The sequence below is a fragment of the Cyanidioschyzon merolae genome, chromosome 4 (assembly GCF_000091205.1).
Source record: "Cyanidioschyzon merolae strain 10D DNA, chromosome 4, complete genome".
Taxonomy (NCBI): Eukaryota; Rhodophyta; class Bangiophyceae; order Cyanidiales; family Cyanidiaceae; genus Cyanidioschyzon; species Cyanidioschyzon merolae.
In genome coordinates, this window is record NC_010130.1 from 490,719 (window position 1) to 510,309 (window position 19,591).

Sequence of the window (19,591 nt, forward strand, 5' to 3'; positions counted from 1 at the left end):
CAAAATGGATATATCGGACAAAACATGTACGGAACGTGAAGCACCGTTCCCTACGTCATCAACACTAGACCTCGTGTTCTCTCGCCGATGCTCCGGAGCTATATGTACGGGATCGGGCGTGCGCCTGCGCGTTCCTCTTCTGGACAGGGCAGCATCTCGGTAGCAACTACTGCAGTGACTCACGCGTGATGGTGTTTGTTGCACCTGTTCTACGACACGTGAGCAAGCACCGGGCAAGGAGCAAGCGACTGGTGCGCGCAAGCGTCAGCACGACGGAATGGTACGTGCCGGCGACACTGGCCCCCAGGGTGTCGGTGAATAACACCCAGAATCTTCGCAACTGGAGCGCGCCAGTGCGAACCGTTCGCGTCCCTGTGGCTACGGTAGGCGTTGGTTCCGTTGAACAGCACCAAAAGCACCTCGGACACCGCATAGCGTTTTGGCTTCGGCGCGAGACCCGTCTGCCGGACTGGGCTACCTTGATGTTGGTGTCAGCGCTTCCTGTTGTTGAGCTACGCGGTGGCGTGCCGGTAGGGCTCTGGCTCGGTTTGTCGCCGGCCGAGACTTTTCTCTTCTGCGTTATCGGCAACATGCTTCCAATACCGTTTCTAGTTTTTGGTCTTCGACACGAGCGGATGCGTCGCCTCGCGCGCCCCCTGTTGGACTCTGTGGCGCGGCGCCTGCCGAGTCATGCGAATACCCCGTCGAGTCAGGCGCTGGCCCTGGCCTTGTTTGTTGGCGTACCATTGCCGGGCACTGGAGCGTGGTCTGGCGCTATTGCCGCGTTCCTTCTGCAAATGGACATCTGGCTTGCGCTGGTCTCCATCGCGGCGGGCGTCGCGATCGCTGGCTGCATCATGATTGCACTCGTTCTAATGGGACGCATCGGTGGACTCATTGTCGCGTTTGCGCTTTTAGGAGTTGGTGCTAGTGCGCTGTGGCGCATGCTGAAACCACCGTCGTCGGCGGAAAACTCGTGACATCAACGCCGCCGCATCTGAGTGGGTAAGGTCAGCAAGCTGCGTCCGCCTTTTGGCTGTTGGATCGCACCCAGTGGCATCATGGAGCTGTTCGGGACGATATTTTGCTCTGATGCCAAGGGAGCACTCCTGGACACCGTGTGCGACTAGACAGTGGTGTCTGTACCGTCCGAGCGCGGAGCTTGTTTGCACCGACGTCTTAGACGGTGGTGTGCGAAAACGGTGATGTGGTGGTGGACGGCTTCTTGCGTCGTATAGCGGTACCGCCACTGACCCATTTACAAATATTCCAGCGGAAACGCAGGCCGATACAAAGTCAAGTATCGGAGCTCGGCTCGCTGCGTACGCATTACATTGTGCAAGCCTGGAGCGTCATGGTGGCTGTTCTCGCGCTTGCTCTGCGTTACGTCCGTGGACATTCCCAATCGGGGCACTGGAGCTGCAAATGCAACTTTGCAAGAATCCTTTTCGGTTTTGGGAGGCGATGGCGGGCGCTAACACGAGCATCTGGGGCCGAAAAAGTGCTTTTTAAGCATTTATCTACCAGCATCAGGGACACAAAGTGCACGCGACCTTATGAGCACACACCCCCGGATGGCGATAGAGAGAGAGCATTGAACGCCAGTCGGCACGGTACTCTGCGACCTGTACGCTGTGGGCGTTACGAACGATCCCCGGTTCCTGGGCGATTCGACGCCCCGTGACTGGTGGTATGGGCGTCCAAGGCTGGCCTTGGCGGATCCGTTAGCCTCCGCCCTGTGCCTGGAACCTGCTGCCGTCGTAGTGCTGTTGCGCGATGCGTCTTGGGGCACGAGTACTCCAGAGGCGAGCGGTCTCCGTTCTGTCACGTGTGCGGCCAGCTGTGCATCGTTCGTTACGTGGAGAAGCTGCATTCAGAAGTGCAAGGAATCTTCTGAGGCGTGCAGCTCGATTCATAAGATTTAGGTGTCCACGGGGGATATGCATAGTGGAACTGTGAGCCACGGGCTGTCAGCTCCAAGCGTACGGCGTTGAGCACGGGCCCACAAGCGACGCGGCCATCTGTTTGATCTGATATGCACTCCTGAGTCGTCTGATCTTTTGAAGTCCAAGCAAAGTCGACGCATCTACAGGGAATCTGACGCACGGACCTGAAATGCGGTCAATTTTGATGCAACCGAAGATTCTGGCTGGATGCGTTGGTGCTACAGCGTTAGAAATACCGATGTGGTGCCTTGGTTCGCGATTCTAGGTTGCTTGCCTCGCAAGCAGGCATCGAGAGCACAGCGGTAGCCTTGTTCACGGTATGTAACTGCTCTAGAATGCGAAGCGAGCGCAACTGCTGGCTGTTCACCGTAAGCAAACCAAATGATGTTCCGTGGATCCATAGCAGAGCGTCTGCCCGAGCAGGCAGCGTGACATCATTGCGATCTGGATGTAACATGCTGGAGAACGATCCCTGAAGTCCCAAGGAGCGCTGGCCTCGACCTGGCTGCTGCCCAGATTGCTGGAATGCCGCGGTCTGCATGCCGCTTCTGCTTCTATATCAAACTTAAAAACGATCAGGTCATCCTGGCTTGCTCGAGTGTATACGCTAACGAGTGGACCTCATCCCATTGTCATCAACAACAGCTTTTGAGATGTTTTTCAGCGACTTGTTCCTTTCCCTCTCTGTTTTCTTCGGATTTGAATACGTCGGACTCTCTTGTCAATCCAGCTTCAATTTTAGCGGGCGAAGTATGTTCACACTAGCATTACCAGCTTGATTTCACTGTTCCTGGCTGTTGTCTAATCGTTTCATGCGCAGACGCAGATTGCGATGATCGCTTCGCTTGGCGCTTGCACCTTCTCTGGGCGTATTCTCGATGCGCCCCTCACAGCAGTGACACTTAACTGTCGTAAGATATTCCCCAATGTCCAGCACACGTCCTCCACCGAGGGCCATTCAGTGGCTCGCAAATGTATTTCTCTTCGCTTGGTACATGCCCTTGGCGAGCACAGAGGGCTCGCCTGGATGCGATCCTTCGGTTTCGATTCAAGAGCTGCACCCTGCGATCACTCGTTTCTGCAGTGCGGTACCGTCGGCGACTAGGTTGCCCGCTGCACCTGCAAACGCACAAGGGCCCATTCGATGCAAGCACTGTGGAATGTGATGTTGTCCGTGAAGGAACGACGCTCAGAATGAAAATCCATGGTGGAATAGGTATTGAGAAGAGTCGATCGGTTTATGCGCCCGAAATGCAAAAAGTTAGTGCACACTTTAGAAGAAATTATTGTTGCAGCTGTGCAAGTCCGAGTACAAGGCACTTCTACATACAAGCAAAAGAGACCGGATCTTCTGCATGCATAGATTTCGAGGGGTATCATGCTGCCGTGGAATGCCGTTCAGTGGATGCCCACAAAGAAAGAAAGATTTGTGCCTCGAGCTTGAACGGTTATAACAACGTTGCATGTGCAGAGAACATGCGACGTGAGCGTTCCATGTTGTCGATAGCCGACGTCGAGATTAATTCCCGTCAATTCAGGGCCCTGTATTGCTGCACCCACGAGATGCCTTGATACGCATAGATCGAAAAGCGTGCAGAGTGTCTGATTTTAGATTGCTGTATGAAACGAAGGGGGAAGCGTGGAGGCTCTTTCGTTTCCGCTAAAAAATGATATGGATGATATCCTTCATGAGACCTCGATCAAGGGCGTTGCGAATCATCTTGATCCCGGTGCAGAAACGAATTTCAGCGGCAAAGCGTCGACCTAGTCACTCCGAAAAACGACCAAGAATCCTAAAAATATGCGTACATTAGTTATCGTTTCTTACTGCATTCAAATGTCGAGAGTGTTCACTTATAAAGTGTTCGGAAAAATCGAATGCAAGGATAAAAGCGAGCGGTTTACTGTCCCATGAAAAAATATGACGGAAATGTCGCCAGCCTTGCAGTTCTCCACGCTAGAGAGGGCCCGTGCCTTACTTGGCAACCAAGTCGAGCGCGAAGCACGCTTGGCTACCTCCATTCCTGTCCTCGAGAAACGCAACCAGAGTTGCACTGCGGCGTTCGGAAGAATCCGAATGACGGCCGCCTCCAGATTCGTCACCCGCCACAATGGCATCGCTGGGGGCGCTGCATCGCCTCCTTGAGCGTCACCCGGCGGCTTGCACGCTCGGACCTGGAAGAAATCGCTTCAAGCGTTACGGTCTGCTGGTTGGTGCTCGGCTGTTCTGTGGTCCAGAGAATACCGCAAATCCCAGGTCGTTGAAGGCAATTACTGGCCCGGTCACGTGTCAGTGGGAACCGGTTCGATGTCTGCGCGCTTTGCTGCAGGCGATCTTTACACCAGGCGACGCCGAAAACATCGTCCTCGGTAAGCACTATCAAGCAGACTCTCGCTGCCTCATGAAACTCGCTGTCCAAGAGGCATGCAACAATCAGAAGCGTATAATTGTGTGTCCCCAAGCAGAAGCAGGCAGACTGACAATTACCAGCCACCTCGTTTCGCGCTTTGCTGGGGATGTGCTCGCAACAAAGCACTGCTACCCCAGCGCCGCCGGGCTCCGGAAGCTCCACAGAGTTGTCTCCAATCGACATGGTGAATGTTCACCACTGTGCAACGGAGGACACGATAAGCGCAGCCTTGCGCCAATTCATCGTTGGTGTCTTGATGGAAGATGGCGTGTGAAATGCTGGTGGCATATCGAGAATGAGATCCAGGCCGCATTGCCCAGCGGTATCCGCACGCACTGCCTAGAGAAAAGGCTGCACAAAGAATCGCGTTCACGCGCCTTATTCTTGGCCGGATGGAGAGCATGTTAGAAGCAGATCATCACAGCAATGGACTCGAGAAAGAGCAACGTTGCCACAGACAAGCACGCCATTCCCTGTACAGCAAGATACGGATTCAAACTAGGACGGATAAATGCGTACTGGCATCCTGGTACGTTTCTACCAACTGGTCCACACAGAGGCGGAGCGGTCCCATCGCTAGCTCGATAGAACCCGCTGCACTGATAAATGTGCTGGAACAGACACCGGAGTTCCGGTCTCGTATCCCGCCAAGCAGCAAGCTCAGCTGACTCATCGCCTGCAGCATACACGATGCATAGCGCCGCCAGTAGCGCTAGCAGAACTGCGCAGAGCAGCGAGACTGTTCGGTAGAGAATACGCCAAGCATACTGTCTCGGAACAAGCGCACTTACGATCGCAAGCAGCAGCGTCAAGCTCCCGAGAACCACGTACACAACTCCTTGTCCCAGGAACGCCCGGTATAGTCCGTTCCAGGCCAGTCGATTGACGAGTGCGTCCCCACTCTGCACCTGATTGTAGATGCCGAGACCAAGCACGGCTCCGGATGCAAGCGCCAAGTACGCGAGGAAGGCCGCCCGGTGCGCCGAAAAGCGTCGTCGACTGTTGTGCTTTCTCGGAGTCGTTACCGCAACACTTGCTCTTTGTTGTGGTTGTTCTCCCTCCTGGGAAGCAGCGTTACTTTGTAAACCAAGGAGACCTTCCAAGTCGGCAAACCCGTGCGGGTCTCCATCAAGAGGCGGTGCAGAGGCAGCCTCGAGCTTCATGGGAGACCTGCGCAAAGTCCCCGAATCGACTCGATTGAAGATAAAATTGGCGCTGAACGTTTCTTTTCTGTTCCAGCGATGCATCCACAGCGTGTGCAGTCGGTGCCTGAACGCGACGAGGAGCAGTACGAGCTCCGTAAAAGTGTGAAGCAAGGCTTAGTTCAGCTTGAACGCCATCATGGTGGGTTTTCCCAGGGCGCAAGGGCCCACGAGCGCAAGGAACGGGAGGTACACAAGGGAGGACACGGACGCGGTGGCGCCCCTGGCAGCCTCGACGAGGAGATTTCTCGTGTTCTGAAAAAGAGTGGAGGAAAAGCTGAGGAGGCGCTGCGAATTGCACAGGAAGACGAAGAACCGTACGCGGAAGGAGAAGCTGAGGACGATGCTGAGGATGCGCACGCCGCAGAAGCCACAGGCACGGAGCCACTTGAGAACGGGTCCCTGGACGCTTCCGCACCGAGCAGTGCAACACCGGGGGAGAGCGTGCCGTAGAGACTATCGGACGTGTAGTTGGTCGGTGTCGCTGCGCCGGGAGTGTTCGTCGCGTTAGGAATGTTGGGGGAGTCTTGAGCTGCAACAGCAAAACGAGTCACTCGGGAGGTCTCAGTTCTGGTCGCGGGTCGACTGCGAGTGCTATTGAGAGCTCTGCACGTAAGTGTCAAACATGTTCCGGAAACGGGCCAGTGGGACGACTTTTGCAACTCCTGGGCTTTGCGGTGTCTAGTATAGCGTTGTTTTCGGAACGGTCTCGAGACAGAAAGGGTTCGGCAATTCTAGTAGCAACAACCTGAATTGGACATACTGGACACGAGGCTGGCGCTCGCGGTTAACTGTTCGGAACATACGAATAGAAGAACAGTAAACAATCTTTTACGAGTTGAGTGCGTTTCCCGGGCTATTGATGTAGCTCTCGAAATGATTGAAACGTCAGAGCACAGCATATATACTTGAGCGAGAGCCGCGCCCGCCGAGGATCCTCCGTGGATTCGAGGCCCTCCCATGAGATGCTTCAAGCGCTGAGACGTTGGCGAGACGCGGCGGCCGTGTGTAGAAATGATTCACTAGGGAGCTTTCCAGGTCATTTTCATCATCGACAAAGAGGTTCGGAACGTTTTATGCTCAGAGTTTTTCCCGATTATCATGTCAGGGTCATGAATGGTTGTTCGCGGAAACTGTCTCGCCAGCAGGCGCGAAGATGACCTGAGAGACGAGCGTTGCAGCACGCCGAAGACTACTGGAGCCAATCTTCGACCGGTTCTCATCACGTCGATGACTGTGCATGAACACATCTGGAATTCTGTAGCAGCGCAGTGCTTTCATGCGTTTCTGACGACGGAACCAAGAGGGCAACATCAGTAAAGGATCTGTCGAAACTACAGGCCCGCGTCACGCTCGATGCTCTGCATATTTCGATATGTGGCATGGAGTCCATGCATCCCAATGCAAGTCCATTGATTGGTCGACTCCGTATCTGATGCTTTTGTGGGAATATGCAAGTGGCATCCGTGCAAAACCTCCGGAACTGGAGCGGGTTGAGTGTGAAATTGCACCTAGGGTGCTGACAAGCGACAAGCGCGGCATCGACGACTGCGAGAAAGAACTGAAACGAACCACTGACTAGCAGCTCGATAACAGTTTCTTTCGACCTTGATAGCAATCGATGAAATCGGGAAAAGTTTCCGAATCTTCGAAAGTTTATCTTCCAGACGGAAGGTCCAGCGGTCCGGACGAGTCTGCGGGGCTAGTGCTTCATGCTTCCTCCAGTGCAAGGTGCTATGGCGAGACCTGCGTAGCTCGTCTGCAACACAAGCAATCGGGAAGTAGGGAAAGGAAGCCGCGCCTGGGCGTCGCCCTTGTCGCAGTGGACTCCTGGTAGATCGGTTCGCCCTGGCGCGGGCTCCCAGAACGATGATGTACTCCGACCCCGTGTCGGATGAGCCCTGCCTCGAGACGACGCCCTCAGTGGTCTTGCAAAGCCGCTACGTCTCAGTGCAGCATCTGCTTCAGCAGTATATCAGCGCTACGGAAGGTGCTCGCGGCAGGTACTCGGCGCAGGATAGAACATACGAAACGACCAGTATATCCGAGACCAAGTATGCGTTATGGAACTTGGAGGTAGATGCCTTATGGCGGACGATTCCCCGGGAGCCATTATCGATTTCGAGTTCTGGGATCCATGGTCAATTGTCCACGGATTGTCATCGAAAAAAGAAATCGACCGCTGTGATCGAAGCGCTCGGGCCGAGGCGAGGCGCGATCTCGAATGCGGCGCGATCCAAGCGCTATGAGTATATATATAAATTTAGACGGTTGCATCGCCACCGGCATGGCGCGGTGTGCGCCAAGCAGAGATCCAGTGATAGCTCACTCGCTTCCCATGCGAGGCTACGAGTTGGTAGAGCATTCGGCTGTAGTGGTACTTTGCATCTACCGAAGGGTCCCTGGTTCGAGTCCGGGTCACTGGAAGATTTTTTTCGAAACTTGAGAATCTCGGGATCTGCTCGAAACCACTGCCTAGGTAAGTCATTTTCTGAATCGGGACTCTGCAGCAACTAGCCGATCCCCGAAAAATTTACAATTCTTGTTCGCAGCCTGCGCAAGGATACTTGCGTCCCGGCAGACGCTTGTCCCTTCCGCAAGCTCCAACGAGAGTGCCTGGAGGAATCATGTTACAGTCCGTCAAACATTCTAGGATCACCGGGTGCCGGGCATTTGGATAGTGCAAGGCCGCTGGATGCGTCTTTGCGAATTCTGTACACTCACAGAATGGCTTCGCGTTTTGTTGATTCGTATCATATCCAGGCGCACAGTACGACACATGTGAGGAACGTGGACACAAGGCCGGAACCTGTGGAAAGAACGAATTTCCCGCGACTCCTGGGAGAATCTGCGCGGCATAAGAACAGCTTTGATTTCGCCGCACCACCAACCAGATGAGGACACACGGAGCAGTTGGCCGGCAGGTTTGTCCCGATCGCCGGATCTTCTTACAATGTAAACTTGGAGACTCGACAAAAAACCTTGCCCCCATTATGCGCTGCAATATATTAGAACAGGAGCCGTTCGCTAATTGCTCAACCGCGGTCTGTATTCGTTTATCCTGAATAACGATTCATTGGTTCCGGCACACACCTCGAAAGGAGGCACCGCCGCCTCCAAACACCTCTCGAAAGTTCAACGACGTCACCGTTGTACAGTAGTGGCGAGTGACCCGCCCTAGACAAGAAGTCTCCGACTGCTATGCAGACGCCTCCGCGTCTTTCTCGACCGGCCAACTACTACTGCATCCAACTTTTTCTCATATACTTCGACTTTGAGAGGCTGTCCAACTATGTTCTCTCTTGTCGACTCTGGAGGTGTTTCCTCCAGCACTGCACATCGCCTTGTATTGATAGCGGCGATAAAGTACCGGCCCACAAACTCCATCCGTTTCGTGCCCCCGTTGGTTGTACTTACTAGCGTGAGTAGTCCACGAACTTTCGCTCTCCTTTCCACTTCCTCCTCCGTCAGCGGTCCGTACTTTGCTATTTCCTCAGGGCTCCTCTGGCAATTTTCCATTTCGACCCTCTGAAGTGTGCACCCTAGCTCGTGTTGTGTGTAGGAGGTTCGGAACAGATCTATCGGTTTTGCAACGAAAAGCCTTGCGCACTCCTTGAACACCCTCGTCGTTGGAGCTGGCTTAGTGCCTTTCTTGGGCGCCCAGCGCCCTGCTCTGTATGCTGCTACTAGCCTCTGATTTTCACCCTCGTTCAAGGCGCTCAACTGATTGAAAAAATTCGCGAACGCTCGCTACTTACCACAATACAGATTCATTCGCAAACGAGTCCATCGGGGCTTTATATACTCCTCCCACACCGCATCCCAATGCACAATGCGAACTTCCATGAATATTCCGAAAAGATTCAAAGTCCGCTCCACGGCTCGTCACCTTGCTCATAGCTTCCAGGTGCTTCTTCAGTCCAGCATTCATATCTCGATTTTCTTCCACTCATTCAATATACCGGATTCTCGATAGTATGTCGCTCTCGAGAACCTCAAAAGGCGCATATCGTTCTGACGAAAGTAACCGTCAGTAACATCTTCCGCGCGCTTGGGTACAGCGATGGTTACGATATTTGTGTTTCCGGTGTCCCCGCCAACGAAAAAGTCGATATCTTGCACTTTCTGCGTCACAGGATCCACCTCCTTCTTCTCTTCATGCTTCGCCGCGCCAACCATAACGTGGTTATCCTGCACTTTCTGTGTGGCAGGATCCGCCTACCTCTCATCTTCATCCTTCACCGCGCCAACGACAAGGTCGTTATCCTGCACGTTCTGTGTCGCAGGTTCCGCCCCCTTCTCATCTTGATCCTTCACCGCGTCAACAACAAGTTCGTTATTCTCCACCTCCTGCGTTGCAGGATCAGACTCCCCCTTTTCTTCATCCTTCGTGACGGGCGCAGCCGAGGGAGGGACTGGCCGATCTTTCTTCAACCACCGATAGTGTACAGACATGGCTACTCCATCGGTTTCGATCATCCCTGTGAATACCTTTTATTTGCTGACTTTCACACGTTTGAAATCGAAGATATTCTTCCACAAAGGCTCCCGGATTTCACCGGTGAGGTCCTCCCTGTTAACATTGAACTCCGGACTGATCTCCCTCATGATGCCGTAAAGGACGCCTGAATCGATAGTCACAAAATGTGACTTGATGTTGCTCATTAGAACCACGTTGAAGCGCTTCCCCATTAGGACAGCCTTCCGTCTCTCCCATTCTTCATTTCTTCCTCAAACAGCTTCATCTCCGCCTTCCGCTCGAGCTCCCGGTCCAGAAACACAAAATACCGCATTATGAGATAATAGTATCTTTCCTTATCTTTTTTCGACTCTGATATCATATCTCTTGGATTCGCCAACCACAGTACCGCACGTTGCTCTTGTCTAGCCGCACGGATCGCAGAAGCTTCGTTCGCGCTCTCGTTTACGCCTTCTCTCTGACAAATTCGACCTCATCTTCACGCTTGCGATCTTTCGTGATGGCCTTGATAGTCGCCCGTTTTCCATTGCGAGATAGGCCCGGGTAGAGTGCAACCACGGCACGTAACATAAAACGTTCGAGGTTCACTGTCAAATGGTCCTTCAGATTCGTGGGGTACTTCATGGGCCCATATGAGTGAACATCCCGGTAACCCCAGTATCGAGTACCACTGAAGCTGTAAAAGGGATGTTTTTCGTGGAGGGCATGCACCCGCTCATTTTCCTTCCGAGCTTCCTCTGTGCCAAGCATCAGCTGACTAACAAAGGTCTTGTCGAAAAAATCTTTCGGAATCTCTACCGTTTCCATGTGGGTCACGTCGCGATCCATCTCCCTCGGCAAATGCATCAGTCCTGACAACGCGTTGACAATACTCTTGGAGTAAGAGGCCACATGTTTTTCGATAGCGTCTCGCAACTTACCCTGTAGGGATCCTTGATATGTCCAAGAAGGAAGGTTTTCACCACCTTCTCGTTGTAAAGTCGACTTTCTTGCCGCCTTCGATGTAGGGCCTCCTGCTTTCGGTTCTTCAGCTCTTCCTTTTCTTCAGGACTCGGCACTGCTTTTTGTTCTTTTCTGGCAGCCGGCGACCTTGGACCTCCAGGATCGTGGGCTTGCTTTTTCATAAATTTCCTTTTCTTGTTTTTTAAAGATAACGCTCTTTGAACGCTTCTGTTAGATACTGCGCAAAACACTTGACTAGACTTGTTTGAAGCTTGAAACGAAAATGAACAGAAACACTGTACTTTGCTAGGACCTGAACGGAAATTTAACTTTTTTCCAGCTGAACAACACGCTAGAGATCATAATCACGTTTCCCTTCAACAGCGGCACGCGCGTCGTGTCTCATGTCTGTCTGATCTCCGAGGTGCACTCACCGAGCGCGATGCCTGCACCGCGCGAGACGCCTCAGCGATCGATGAAGGACACGTGTTCGACAACCCGCCTTGGCACATGCTTGTACGCATCGCACTGCAGCTGAAATAAACTATCGTAGATCGGAAATTGACGTAGAACGATCTCCTGCTATAGACTCTGTCGCTGGTGCCGACGCTACTGCCCATCGCAGTACCGCCCCGACATACAAGGGGCTGTTGGGGCCTGACACAAAACCCCTCGACGCTTCTATCAAAAGCGTAGCGTTCTCTGCAGCTTCCGCTTGTGTGGATGAGTTGTGCATCAATCTTCTCGTTAGGAATTTCATTTGTTTTATTGATCGTAACCAAACAAGGTAAGGTAGTATTCCTGGACTCGTATATGCGTCTGTTCGTGATGCTTGTTATGCATGCCGCACGGACGCTGCAATGAGGAAATGACCTGAATTGTGCTTCGATCTTGCGTCATACGCTGGTACTGATGGCAGTTCAAGCCATTTGCATGCTATCGTCTTTGTCCAAGTTATGGTGCTTGCTACTCTCCCGGATCCGGTGATCTTGGTAGAGGCATCGCATACATAGAGTGTCTATACTTAGCATTCCATTTGACCGACGCATCCGCCAAAAGCACATACTGTATTCTGATCTACTCTATAAGATTAGTTTCAAGAGCCTAACCCGAACATCGAGCCCGGAAGCGACAAAGCGAACAACGAATGCCTTTGAGAAAAACGCTGCCGCCCGCGGTGTACAATAGTGCCGAATGACCTGCCCTAGACATGAAGTCTCCAACTGACGTGCAGACGTTTGCAAAAAATACAGAGCACCGTAGGAAATTTCCTTATGCCTCCTCTACGGTATTCGTCGGAGAGCTGTGGTGAAGTCCATTTACGATCGTTGTGATTTCTGAGCGCAGCACTGCGGAACCCTTGGCACTACGTACTGGTGAAGTTGTTGTTCGAAATGGTCTGAGTTCTGCCTAGTTTCTGAAAAGGCATTGAGCGCTTGTGCTAGTTGCGCTGAACGCTAGACAATCTACGGGAGATTTAGCTCGGACTCTGGACAATTGACGGGCGATCACTCGTGCCGCTACGCAAAAGAGGTTTTTGACTGGATACGCACACTTACGCGATCGATTCTAGCCGATGACGTGATCGGCAGCTTTCGCACCGGAGACGACCTAACCCGAGAAAGTACAAGGCATGTTTGTCTCTGATCCGCTGTACCGGGGCTAAAGAGTAGTTCGCTCACCTGCTGTAAGTAGAGCACCGTTTCCGCTGGGTACCGAACATGACAGGTGCTTCACAGCTGGACATCGTCACCACTGCCAGCGTCCGCTTCCTTTGGTAATGCAGCGTTCGCCTGTAGCGCGCCGGCATCGTATGCTGCATCTTCGTATGGGCCCGAAACAGTCGCAGATCGCCGTGGTCACTGGCGCGTCCTCTGGGGTCGGTCTGTATGCAGCTCACGCTCTGATCAACAAGGGCAACTGGCACATCGTCATGGCATGTCGTGACGTCGACCGGGCGGAGCGCGCAGCAAACAGCGTAAACCTTCCAAAGGACGCCTATACAGTGCTGCATTGTGATCTGGCTGATTTCGCCTCTGTACTAAAGTTTGTGAAAGGGCTATCGAGTGTGGCGCGCGTCGATCACCTGGATGCCCTGATCTGCAATGCCGCAATCTGGCATCCGCGGGTCAAGAAACCGCGTTTCACGGTGGACGGCATCGAGAAAACCATGCAGGTATGCCATCTGAGCCATTTGCTTCTATGTCGGGAGCTGTTGCCGAAGCTGAAAATATCGCGCGGGCGCATTGTGTTTCTGACGACTCAGACACACTCGCCGGATTCGCTGCCGGGAAAGATCCCCCCGCAGGCTCGTCTCGGGGATTTATCTGGTCTAGCCGCGGGGCTTGATCCGCAGACGACGGACATGGTAGAAAGTGGCCCGTTTCAGCCCACAAAAGCTTTCAAAGACGCCAAAGCCGAGAACGTGTTGACAATGAAGGCGCTCAGTGATCGATACGGCCGCGACGGGGTGACCTCTGTGGCGATTTTCCCGGGATGTGTCGCCGAAAGCAACCTCTTCCGCGAAAAGCGTGGCTGGTTCCGGTACGTATTCTTCCCGATTCTTCAGAAGTATATCACTCGGCAATACGTTCCGAATGATGAGGCCGGCCGCCGTGTAGCCGAAGTGGCGACCCAGGGACAGTTCTCGGACGCGGGCTCGTATTGTCAGTGGCGTGGCAAATATACGGAAGGTCGAGAGAAGACGAAATCGCAGGTTATTGAACCAACGTACGAAATCGACAAGGCAGATCAGCTATACGAACTGAGTCTTGATCTGATCGACCAGGCGTTACGGAGGCGAGGCCTCAAGTCGACTATCTTGGCCCCTGTCTAAGGTTTGTTAGTGATGAAAATGAGATGCGGCTTCGGAGCACAGACCGCTGCTTCTAGAACAGATGTAAGAGCAACAGCGTAACGATGAGACGACACCCCACTGTCACAATCGGATATTGAACGGATGGGTGGGCACTCCTCCTGATGTAGAGAACCAAAATTGCTTCGCGAGTCATGAAGCGTACTGCAATAGTGATTAATATAGCTATAGCTATGACCTACTTCGCATCGAATGCGCCAGAGTATGCTAAAATCGGTCGTCCGTGAGTGTAGAGCATATGTGCGGCCACTGCAGATAGCGTATCCGCTATGGAGTGTACGCGAAAGCGTTCAGAATTAGGGACATTTATTGTTGAATCTCATCGTGTGACCTGGTACTGAATATGAAATGCATCCGATTCTTTTTCTCCGGCCGTGAGACAGATGCATGGAATCAGGATTTTCCTGGTCCCTAGGAGCTGCCTGGGGACAGGGGATGCTATGAGTGCCCTCTTCCGAATTTGAATGGATTCTACGAGTTTCAGAGCGGTCTCTCATGTTATATTAGTGGGTCGTACCTTCCGGGCAGTGCGCTAGGACATGTCATTAGTCTGCGACAGCCGAGCGACAGCCATCGAGTGGCGGGCTAGAAGAAGCTAGATTACTACGGCACGGTGCTGACCAACACAGCCTTCCCCGTGTGTACTGGGAAAGCGGTGCCGAAGAGGAGCAACGTAGGTCGTGTTTGAACACCGCCACTACGGGGAGGAAACGGGATGTACGATCTCCACAGATTTTACCCTTTCGAGGCAGATTCTGCCAAGAAGGCGAATCGTCAAATTGAAGGATGATTTCGGCTTTCAACTTCTACTCTGGGGGATTAATTGCGAATATCTAGTTGCGAGCATGTATTTAGCTTCTGTTTTCTTTTTTCTTTGGATACAGTAGGGCAAGCAGGTGAACCACGCAAGCAGCCCGCATGTTAGATTGCGAAAAATATTGCAGAAGCGGGATCGTAGCATGAAGAAGCTCTAAACTCCAGATTGCGCCTTCGCATGCGAGAACATCCAAATAAACTCCGATGAAGCCGTAGCAGCGAGCCATCGAACACAGAACAATGCGAGAGGCCCAAGGAATGGATCATGGCTCCGCTCACTGACAGAGCCGGTGATCGTGCCTCCCGCGAATCATTGGACAAAAGAGAACAAGGAATCCAGGGCAATATGTCTGGGGAGAGCGTTCAAGAAAAAAGGATATGTACTGGGCAATGTGCTGTATGAAAAGCACATTGCGAGACAGGTGCTGGCATCATTGCCTGAGCACGGTTGAAGTTCGACATAGAATTTGTCCGTAGACTTGGTCGCCAAGTCTCGCTGTTTGCTCGATAACTATGCGGAGATTTTCGTGGATCCTGCTGGGAAGACTGTCGGATCGCCAAAGGTGTATATGGTACTTATAAATTGCCCGCTACTCAACTAAACAGTTACGGAACGACGCCTCTGGGAATACAATTGTTCATGATGCTAGGCACCGTCTTGAAAAAGCAGCTACACATTCAGCGACTCTGATCAAGCAGGCAAACATGATCTGATTTCAGTTCTCGAGCCCCCAGACGTTGGACCATTGTCTTGGCTGCTGCCAAAAGACCAATTCAGACTAGAGCATTTTCAAAGTTCAACAAGTTCCCACTCCGAAATGCGAGCATGGATATTCATTGGTGTCATGACGCCCTTGGCGGGTTACGGATCGAGGCCGACATTCATGTAGACAGTGTCATCTGAAGCAACAGAGCTCTCTTTCCGGGGCGGGGATGTAAACATACACTCCACGGAGGATTTTTCGGTATATTGGATGAAACGTGAGGAAGTCTCCGATTGTGAAAGTATTCTACGCGGATCATTGGTCTGCGCCAGCCCTGCAAATGCATGGTGATGCAAGGCTTGCCAGCGGCAGTTGAAATACATGCTCAAAGCTTACGCCGAATACGGTTAGATGAAGAAGTGACTTACGAGTTCCCACTTCGTGGGTTGATAGCTGAAGCATGGGTACGGACATGTGCGGGTGTTTTCGAGCAACGAGGCAGGGTCCCGAATCAGAGACCACATTCCTCGCGAGCAATATTGTTTAGTTTTCCTCGCAATAGAAATATTGGAGCTCACTAGTTAATGTTTCTTATCTAAGACAAATACCAATGGTACAGACCTACATAAACCTCCCAACTACTCAGCTTGGCTATCACCACGAGAACAGGACTGCAACACAATAAGTCTAACACGGAATATTTCCACTACAATCGTCTTCCTAAAATATAAAATAGAAAATACGCCTTAGAGATTCATCTGCCTTTCAGGTGGAAGACGAACCTCAGCAACCGATAGTTCGTTATTCGCTATCCTTCTTACCCCAAGCCATAGTCTGTTGAGCCCTGCTGACTCGCACCTGGAAGGAGCAGTACTCGGGAGTTACTCATTCCAATGAAATCCCACTAGCCTATATATAGCTTTCAGTACCTCTCTCAACTTGGATATTTCGGACTATGAACCCCGAAATCCCTACGTCCGTTACGCTCCAGTCTCGACATCAACGTGAATTCTTCATCGCATCATGATGACTCCAATTCAAATTCCTCTGCAGTGCGCGCGCGCGTTTCGCGTTTTTGGCGCTATCACGTTGTGCGTTGTTGTATTGGCTTTCACAACACACGGCGGTTACGTTCGTGTTGACCATATCGAAAAAACAATAGTGAAGATATATTCACGCAAGAAAGAACAAATATCCGTATTTATTGGACTGAGAGAGCGTCGAACGAGATGTTTCGAGCTCGCTCTCTGGCGCGTGGCCTGGGAGTTGCTGGTTGTCTATTGTTGGCGGCGACGTTTTCCGTGTCGGTTGTAGCTGCGTTGTCGCCTGTGAGTACGGTTAGCTGGACCTGGATAGGTGGAGAGACGGGCACAGGTAAGTATGGAAAGTATGGAACGTTGAACGAGACGTCTCCAGAGAGTGTCCCTGGTGGACGTCAAAATCCAGCAGCCTGGGTCGGAAGTTCGAGCTTGGTATACTTGTTTGGCGGGTTTGGGAATGGAAACACAACAGGGGGCTACCTCAACGATTTTTGGAGCTTCAACCTCACATCACTCGAGTGGATGTGGATAGGCGGCTCTTCAGACGTCAACAAACAAGGAGTATATGGCACACTCGGCATAAGCAGCCCAGCCAATATACCTGGCAGTCGTTATGCAAGCGCATATTGGCAGGCGGACGAGCAGCACTTCTGGTTGTTTGGTGGTTTCGGCTCTGATGTGAACGGTAATGAGGGCGAACTGAACGATATGTGGCGGTACGATACTGAAACGGGAATCTGGACGTGGTTCAGTGGGAATGATACTATTAACGCCAATCCAGTCTATGGACCGAAGGATATCTACAGTCAAATTTACAACCCCGGAGGCCGATATAGCGCGGCATTCTGGCTAGGCACGGACGGTCTGTTTTGGATTTTTGGTGGTGTGGGTATTGCGGGGGATTTTCTGTCAGATCTTTGGTCATTCAACCCTGTGACATTCGTATGGGCATACAGAGGCGGATCACAACTTGTTAACCAGCCCGGTAACTATAGCGCACCTGGCGTGGCGAGCAACTCAAATGCCCCAGGTGCGCGCGGCGCCTCGTATACATGGACAGATTTTGAAGGAAATCTCTGGTTGTTCGGTGGCGCTGGCTACGGAAACAGCACAGCACGAGGACCAGGGGACTTGAATGATCTCTGGGTCTACAACATAAGCCAATCCGTATGGATTTTTATCACAGGGAATACCACTATTAGTAATCCAGGATCGTATGGAACTCTCGGTGCTTTCTCCCCAACCAGTTACCCAGGTGCAAGAGACTCAGGCGTGAGTTTTGTGGATTCTTTTGGTAATCTACAGCTGTTTGGCGGTGAGGGATTCGCTAATACAAGCGAATCCTTTGGCAATTTGAACGATCTTTGGGTATTTGATATCACGCTTGGTCAGTGGGCGTGGATCAATGGCAGCCAAAGTGCGGATGCTCTTTCAGTATATGGAGTTTTGAACGAGTCCAGCTCGAGTGTTGTACCTGGCGGTCGCTATGGACCAGCTTTCTGGAATACAAGTGGGACCGATCCGATCCTATTTGGCGGATTTGGATACTCAAACACTAGCAGACCTGGCTATCTCAATGATGTTTTCGCACTGCGTGAAACGTTCTTTACGCCTACCTCTACGCCTACGCCAACATCAACGCCAACTGCTACATCGACCCCAACATTCTCGGCAACCGCTTCATCTACGGCTACATCTACGATAACAGCAACCGTAACCTCGACGTTCACACTGACGCCAACGCCTACATCTACTCCGGTGTGCACCAATGAGATCTGCGGTTCCCCGGGACAGTACACGAACCAGGACGCTTGCGAGCAAGTCGGATGCTGCTTCAACGCCCAGACGAACGCGTGCACCCTGAAGAGCGTCGCAGCGGCGTGCAGCGCTGTTCCAGTGACACAGCGCGTCCCCTGCGGCTGGAGCTACATCTATCCCGACGAGTGCACTGCGATACCGGGATGCTGCTGGCAGCCCACAGCGAACGGCATCCTCGCGCCCTGGTGCTACTACGACATCGACCATGCACCCCAGGCTTCTGTAGCGCTACAGGAGGTGCAGGCACCGGTTCCCGTCTGCCCGTCACCGGGAGCGCAGCGGCAGCCGTGCGGCAACGCGGGTATCAACCAGTTTACCTGCTATGAACAGGGCTGCTGCTACGACTCGCAGGCGCAGAACCAGTGGGTGCAGAACGGCAAGCAGCAGAGTGACTTTACGTCGAACCCGTACTGCTTCCAGCCCGAGAAGACGTGCGCGGTGGGTGAGTTTGAGCGCCAGCCGTGCACGAACGCGGTGAATCAGAACCAGCAGCTGACCAACAATAACATCAACAATAACCAGTTTGTGCGTCTGCTGAACACGCTGCTGTACGGAGAGCAGCACGGGACGCAGCGCACGAGCTACGCGCCGCAGCAGTGTCTGGAGGCTGGTTGCTGCCTGGGGCTCGGCAACGAGTGCTTCCAGCCGGTAACCGAGTACGTGTGCCAGACCTACGGGTATGTGTCGAACTCGCTGAGCGGCACGACCGGCAACGTATCGAACTCGAGCTATATTCCGTGTGGCCCGGAGTGCTGCAACGCCGAGACGCAGAACTGCACGTACATCCCGTTCAGCAACAACAATAACCAGCAGCAGCAGCAGCTGCAACTGCAGCAACAGCAGCAGCAACAACAGGTGCTGCTGCCGTCGTTCTGTGTGTGCAAGGACCCTACAAAGCAGTGCGGGACGTACCTGATCCCTTCGGATAACCTTGTGAACAAGATGCGTTGCTGCCGCGCTGACGAGGAGTGCATCAACAACCAGTGTGTCGTGATTAGTTCAACACCGACTCCGAGTCCCGTGGCTGCGACAGCGACACCCTCTGCGACGGTGTCTGCGACAGCTTCTGCGGCGGTGTCTGCGAGTGCGTCAACATCGGTTTCGGGTTCAGCTTCAGTTTCTGCTTGAGTATGCGCGTTGACGTTTACGTCGTTTAAGGTCTATATCATGTCTATGCTGATCCTCTGTTATGACAATGTTGCAGACATGTACACAAGATCGGTGAATACGAATGAATGAACGAACGAACGAACGAATGAATGCGGCTACAGATGTGCGCGGAGAGCACTCTGAAATCCTGCCGAGGGGGCGTGATTCAGAGGCGATACACATGGAACGACGGGGCAGGAATTCTCTC

General features: G+C 52.6%; 4 protein-coding genes and 1 non-coding gene across 5 annotated transcripts, besides 1 other annotated feature; all 5 read left to right on the top strand.

Annotated features, from left to right (window-relative positions):
* Positions 1–188: 188 nt before the first annotated feature.
* On the top strand, positions 189–980 carry CYME_CMD186C (similar to small multidrug export protein qacE; the record flags this gene model as incomplete). The annotated part of the gene is made up of 1 exon (XM_005535468.1): positions 189–980. The coding sequence occupies one exon, from the start codon at positions 189–191 to the stop codon at positions 978–980; it is 792 nt and encodes a 263-aa protein (XP_005535525.1).
* A 4,618-nt stretch (positions 981–5,598) lies between these two features.
* CYME_CMD187C (hypothetical protein) lies at positions 5,599–6,012 on the top strand (the record flags this gene model as incomplete). The annotated part of the gene is made up of 1 exon (XM_005535469.1): positions 5,599–6,012. The coding sequence occupies one exon, from the start codon at positions 5,599–5,601 to the stop codon at positions 6,010–6,012; it is 414 nt and encodes a 137-aa protein (XP_005535526.1).
* A 1,890-nt stretch (positions 6,013–7,902) lies between these two features.
* On the top strand, positions 7,903–7,983 carry CYME_CMD188R. Its single transcript is given in 2 exon segments — positions 7,903–7,939; positions 7,955–7,983. It is a non-coding gene; the product is annotated as a tRNA-Tyr (tRNA).
* Positions 7,984–8,669: 686 nt separating this feature from the next.
* Positions 8,670–12,009: a sequence feature (repetitive element).
* A 752-nt stretch (positions 12,010–12,761) lies between these two features.
* On the top strand, positions 12,762–13,817 carry CYME_CMD190C (NADPH:protochlorophyllide oxidoreductase; the record flags this gene model as incomplete). The annotated part of the gene is made up of 1 exon (XM_005535470.1): positions 12,762–13,817. The coding sequence occupies one exon, from the start codon at positions 12,762–12,764 to the stop codon at positions 13,815–13,817; it is 1,056 nt and encodes a 351-aa protein (XP_005535527.1).
* A 2,788-nt stretch (positions 13,818–16,605) lies between these two features.
* Positions 16,606–19,362, top strand: CYME_CMD191C (similar to trefoil factor; the record flags this gene model as incomplete). The annotated part of the gene is made up of 1 exon (XM_005535471.1): positions 16,606–19,362. One exon carries the CDS (start codon positions 16,606–16,608, stop codon positions 19,360–19,362), a length of 2,757 nt encoding a protein of 918 aa, XP_005535528.1.
* Positions 19,363–19,591: the final 229 nt, after the last annotated feature.